The sequence below is a fragment of the Malus domestica genome, chromosome 17, assembly GCF_042453785.1.
Source record: "Malus domestica chromosome 17, GDT2T_hap1".
Classification (NCBI taxonomy): Eukaryota; Viridiplantae; Streptophyta; class Magnoliopsida; order Rosales; family Rosaceae; genus Malus; species Malus domestica.
In genome coordinates, this window is record NC_091677.1 from 21,205,644 (window position 1) to 21,211,929 (window position 6,286).

Genomic DNA, 6,286 nt, shown 5'->3' on the forward strand with positions numbered 1-6,286 from the left:
GATGAGTTTAACTTTGATCCTGATGGACATTTCTACAACTTCAAGGTGGAGATTTTCTCTCAGAGATGGGCAAATGGAGAGAGTTAGTTGTATCATCCCCACAAGGAATTATATATGATACTCTCGATCGTATGGCCTTTGTGTACAATGGAGTGTTGTACTGGTCGGGTCACTGTGATGGCTGTTTTCTGGATCTTGGTTTGGATCCATTCGCTGATCATGAATGTCGTTTCACTGTATTTGATTATCCTAAAGACTTGAATTTTGTAGTGGAGTGCTCAAGTGTGTCTGGAGGGGTTGTGCGGATGAGTGACTTTCACAGAGATACCAGAACTTTCTCTGGGATTTGAAAGAATGAGATGATGATTCTACGGCTGAGGGAGGTAGCAAATTGTGTTTGAGTAAACATGAGGTTTATTCCCTAGATCAAGAAATGTATATGGATGATGCAGAAGTCGTTCAGAGGCTAAATTTCGACCCAAATGATTAGGATGTTTTTTATCTAGAGGTGGATGGAGATATCATGATGTGCAACATTCGTACAAGAAAATGGTGAAAGATTGTAGAAAACCACTCGACCAACCATTGTCGCTCTACTCATTCATGCTCCCATGGTGGCCAATGCCAATTCGTAGCCTACGAAAGAGGGCTCCAGACACGGAATGACGGAAGAACTATGAGGACTAAACTAAAGCACGAAACTCTTATTTTCAGCTAGCAGTGCACTTGAGTAGTTTGCTGCAAGTTGACTTGTTTCGCTTTGCTTTTATTGGTTTGTTTTGGATTTCTGGGTGCGTTTTTGGCTTTGCGGTACCTTGTGGGTTTTATAAGCCATTGAAGCGTTTTTGTATAGAACTTAATAGTTTGTCGTTTTTCTTTTTTTTGGAATGATATTTATACTTTTGGGGTGTTTCTAAGGGAAGATACTGACCATATTGATTCAAATAAAAATATAGAAATACAAATGAAGAACCAAATGCTTACAAAAACATCAAATTCTCTATGACTAACTAGCATCACACAGCCAAAATTCTCCAGACACTCTTCAGTGGAAGAATGCTGACTACGATACAACCTAGTTGCTGTGTCAGAATGTAGATTTCCGCCCTGATGATTTATGGAGATGTGACCATTTTGTTGCGAAGTCTGCTTGATCGCCTCAGCGGAGTTGTAACTTCTCCGTCTTGATTGCCCACCTAATTCGACACATATATGAACAACTAGAAATCATTAGTTTTGATGATATAAACACATCTTCAATTTAACCAAAAATTTTCTGCAACCAAAAAGTTCTCACCTTTTTCTTCATGACCTTCTGAGGCGTACTGAAGCTTCCGTAAGAGTGCAAATCCATGGAAGAAAACTCTGACACTTCCGGCTGCACTCGGATAGAAACTGACTGAGCTTTGCTCCCCAACTTCTTTGAAGAAACAGAATAGTTGCCTTCTTCACCTTCTGTCATACTCCTTAAAGAGCTGCTGACCTCCCCGACCACAAGCTCGTTGAGCAATTCAACTGTCGGTGCCTGGCTATGGACTGCCCCGGTTGAGTGCTTGGAAGACAGAGACATTCTTCTGAAAGATGAGTAAACATGCTCAATACTGTCGTCTCCCGCCCTAGGAAGTTCCGAGTTGTATCTCTCTGCAATCACAGTCTCAGAATACGGCTTTGAGGGCGGAGGAGAAACGTTCCCGTTGATTTTCTTCTGCTCTATTACCAGAGGTTTAGCAGAAGGACTTACTATCAGGGAAGAATCCTTTTTAGTAGCATTCCTTTGCTTAAAGCGGAACACCGACGCCAAGGATACAACGATCACAGAAAATACGAAAACCCCAATAGCAGTTGTGTAAAATGTTTTCGAATTCATGAAATTGATCAGCTCCTCCTTCCAGTTCCCTTCTGCTTGTAAATCGGAAGCCTCATCAAAGCCTGTATCATTATCCATGGTCTTTGGCATAACAGGTTCAGCTGCCATGTTGGTGGAAGACTCTTCTGCTCCCTCCATTTTTTTCTCAACCATTCCATCAATTTGCTCCCCTCCAACCTTATCTTCTTCTAAAGCATTTGAAACATGAAACACTAAATTCTCATGATCAAAATCAGACATGGAAGGTCCAGCACCCTGCGACTCAGAATTCTCAACCATGGTATCAGAAATATCTTCAGCATCTTCAACTAGTAGCACCACCACTTCACCCAATCCATCGATTCCTACTTTCTTTTCTTCGATTTCTTCAGCTTGTAGCTCCTTTGCCACTTCTCTCATCTCATCAGCAAGTTCTACATCTCCCAAGTTCTCATCTTCAACCTTCGCTTCATCCTCAATCTCTTCATCAATATGCGTCTCTTCACCTCGACCGATAACATCCTCAGCCTCCATTTCATTAGCTCCCTTGACTATTTCCACGAAACCTGTATGTCCTTCTTCTTTTTGATCCCAGAGATTACCACCACTTTCAAGTTTCTTCAACAATGAAGCTTCAATTGTAGTGTTTTGAATGCCACAATACCCATCTTCCACGCCTTCAAAGTGTATTTGATGGTTCATTGGAGACATATGTGAGGCAAAGAGAATTATAACCAACAAAAGAAGCGAACTTTTTAATACCCCTTTCAATTTCCCGCCCTTCTCTTCCTCAACCTCCTCATATTCCTCCTCATCACTTTCCCCTCCTTCCTCGTCACTTCTCTCATTTTCTTCATCACTTCCCTCATTTTCTTCATCATTCAACTCAACTTCCTCATCTTCTTTCTCAAGAGGACCATCCTGATGAGGCGAAGCCAAAGAACTAGGCGTTGTAACAGCACCAACCTCCTCATCAATGGATTTCTGGGAATCAAAAGAAGCACTTCTACTCATACTGAACCCAACACCATTTTCTAACCCGAGAAACAACTCTTGGCGCCTGTTCGGCTTGTAGCGGAGGAATTGAGGCCTCGGAGAAAGATAATTGGTTACCGGGTCATATGGCCTTGAAGACAAATCATCAGAAAGAGCCTCATCAACATCATGGGATTGAAAACTTGGAGGGGCTTTTGGCAGGGCTTCAGACAAAGACTCACTATCATTATCAATAGCTACATGGGATTTTTCAACATGGGTATTTGAAAAATCGGGGTCCGAGTCCTGGTTTCTTTCCCCTAAGATGTTCTTTCTCAAAGCAGTAGCCTTGGATTTGGAAGCTGCGGAAATAGTTGGTGACATATAGTTCTTTGTCAATGGTTTCTTGGGGCTCTGCAGATTGGAGTTGCCCACTTGCTGGTAATATTGATCGTTTTCGTCTGCATATTTCATATAAACACAATTCTTGATACAAATACTAAAACTAAAACATCTAAAGAATCAAAACACTTCTAATGCTTCATTTCGGATACTGAGAAAACAGAAATTGCAAACGGAAATTGTATCTTGATATTCAAAACCAATATTTTGGGAAAATCAAAACTACAAAATTAGAGAGAGAGAGTACCAGATGTAGAGGGCTTCTGGGTTAGAGGGCGCTTTGGGGGTGTCGATGAAGAAAGCCTCCTCCGTTCCTTACCAGAAGATTTGACCTCCATTTCTTTGACTTTGTTTTTCTGGGTAAAAATTTTCAATAGATTTAGAATATGTGAAAATTTCTGGAGCCCGGAATATGATATCGAGAGGGAGAGCGTGGAGATGCGAAATGACCGTTGCAGATTATAATAACGGGGCAATTAGATTCAGTTTCAAAATCCAACTTGTTTTTTAAATTTTGAATTTTCTGACCGTTGGAATGCCTGGTTTGCAACGGTACCAAAAGTGGTTGGTGAATGGTGGATATCAAATCTGACGTGGATGATAAACACCAAGTGATATAGATAGATAAACACCAAAAAGTTTCTTAGAGATAGATAATATTGAGTAAGGAAGACACGTGAAAATGCTAATCAGAATGAGGTTTAAAAAAGGCCCATCTTCGTTATCTAAACTACGTTAATAAAACAAAATCATACGTAGTAAAGTAAATACACACAAACTAAATTTACAGTTTTTTTTTTCAAAGCCTCACCCAAGGGTGATCCTCTAATTTTGAAAAAAAAATATTAAAAAAAAAAACTTCTCTCTCTAATCTACATTCCTTTTTTTTCTCCCTTTTCCTTCCCATTTAAAATAAAAATAAAAATTATTTTCACACACAAAGTGTGGAACATATGCTTGTAGACCTGGCAATTTCTTACTTGACCCATTAACACGACATGTAAACGACATGAAAATAACGGGTTTTGGATCAACACGATAAGTAATCGGATCATTATCGGGTCACACGATAATAACCCATTAATAATGGATCCTTAACAAGTTTACACGAAAGTGACACGCTGATAACTTGTTTCGACACGATAAGAAAAAAGTTATTTTGATGATTTTAATTTTTTAAACTACTAAAAAAACTTACTATAGAATAGAATAGATATAATGAATATGTATATATTGTTTATTAATTATTATTCTGTATAAATTTTAAAATTTAAGTTTTATTTATTTATTTATTTTTATAGTATATTATAGGCAAAGATTGAGATTAAAAATCATAACACATTAAAAATAAAAATATCAAGTAATTTAAAAATACCAACCACATTAAAAAAAATTAATAATTAATTTACATGTGCAAAAAATATGAAAAAAAATATGCAAATGCTCGTAGTCACATCCTCTATGCTTTGAGGATGGGTCTATGATCGATTGAATTTTTAAAACCATACAAACTCTCATGAATAGTATTTTTAAGGGAGTTCAAAATAAACAAAATTCATAATCATTAACATATAAGTTTGAAAGATGTGAAAACATAATAAACGTTCGTAATTGCATCATCAACGCTTAGACGATAGTTACATGGTCGTTTAGATTTTTAAAACCCTCCAAATCTCATGAACATTATTTTTTATTTGAGTGTAAAATTAATAATTATTATTGTAGAAGTGTGAAAAATGTAATCACTCGTAATGAAAAGCTTTACAACTTTCATAAAGGGGTCAACTCCAAAATTTAGTATGTATATACTAATTTAGCATTATGTTTTTTTTGCATCGAATTATGTTTTTCATTTTCATTTTTATTGATTTAAAATATATTTTTTTAACGGATAACAGGTTGGGTCATATTACCTGATAATATTAAAGGGTTGATTTTGGGTCGGGTCATATTACCCGTGTACTTTAACGGGTATTACATGACACGACCCGTTAAGCTATCGGGTATGACACGAAAACGACACGACACGAATGTTAGGTCTATATGCTAGTGAGTCTATAAGGCGATGACGTTTTGTTCACTTATACCACGTCTCCCTATGTTCCCCTTATTTTCTCTTTGATTAGCAACGCATGCTGGTTAGCCTCCGTTGGCTTTCTGTAATCTCTTTGGCTTCAGTTCTGATTATGAATTTATTCAGACTTTTAAAAAAAAAAAATTAAGAAAGAGCATTAGAATTAGAAAAAAAATATATATATATTATAAAAAGGACAAAGAAAAATGAAGTTAAGAAGACGGAAAACCAAACACAAGATTGACTAATGCAATCTCTTTCTTTAAACCAATCAAATGTATATTGATCATCTATGTGAAAATATCACATTTAATTGGAAAATTCAATCAACAAATGTTGAAGAACATTTAACTGGCCAAAAAAACACACGAAGAGAAGATATTGTGAGGGAAAAACAAGAAAAGTAAAACAAACGGTTTGGAAGCCGGAGAAGAAAAAAAAAAGATATTTAAATTTCTAGAATTAATCCTATAATTAATAACAAGATAATTAACATTAATTACAAATTTACAAAAATTCAGTAATTACTTTATTAATCAATTTAAGGTAAATTTGGCAGGAAAATACAAATAATCTGATGTTGACAATGAGTCACTAGACCTAACTCAAAAATTATATAAAAGTGGACTATACCTAATAGGCTAATAATGGCTCACAAAATTGTACTTATATTAAGTTTTTCCTGTTGTGGTCTATTTTATCTGATAAGGAGAGAGAGGGATGTGTTTGTAGAAATGTAGGGGAATGTGTGTTGTTATCCTACACTGTGCCTTTATTTATAGTAATATAAGGAGAGAGGATATTCCTTCATCCCCAAGGAATACAAGATACAATAGGAAAAGGATAACTAGAATCAAATCTAATCTATGATTTACACAATCATACTTAAACTAGGAATGTTTACAACACTACTCAAGGTAGATTTAGCATCATGCAGAAGTTGAAGAAGTTGACTCATCGACACTGATTCTAAGGAACAACGATTATTC

The 6,286-nt window shown here is 36.3% G+C and overlaps 1 protein-coding gene across 1 annotated transcript; it reads right to left on the bottom strand.

Annotated features, from left to right (window-relative positions):
* Window positions 1-910: 910 nt before the first annotated feature.
* Window positions 911-3,897, bottom strand: LOC103439075 (uncharacterized). The gene is made up of 3 exons (XM_008377627.4): window positions 3,471-3,897; window positions 1,298-3,282; window positions 911-1,196 (listed from the first exon to the last, which is right to left on the bottom strand). Exons 1-3 carry the CDS (start codon window positions 3,559-3,561, stop codon window positions 1,116-1,118), a joined length of 2,157 nt encoding a protein of 718 aa, XP_008375849.3. The 5' UTR covers window positions 3,562-3,897; the 3' UTR covers window positions 911-1,115.
* Window positions 3,898-6,286: the final 2,389 nt, after the last annotated feature.

What these genes read in the sequence shown, in the direction of transcription:
- LOC103439075 (XM_008377627.4), bottom strand. Translation starts at nt 3,561, where the DNA reads ATGGAGGTCAAATCTTCTGGTAAGGAACGGAGGAGGCTTTCTTCATCG. An exon ending in CCAGAAGCCCTCTACATCTG is followed by an intron (nt 3,283 to 3,470) that starts GTACTCTCTCTC and finishes TGAAATATGCAG; the next exon opens with ACGAAAACGATCAATATTAC. An exon ending in AGAAGGTCATGAAGAAAAAG is followed by an intron (nt 1,197 to 1,297) that starts GTGAGAACTTTT and finishes GTGTCGAATTAG; the next exon opens with GTGGGCAATCAAGACGGAGA.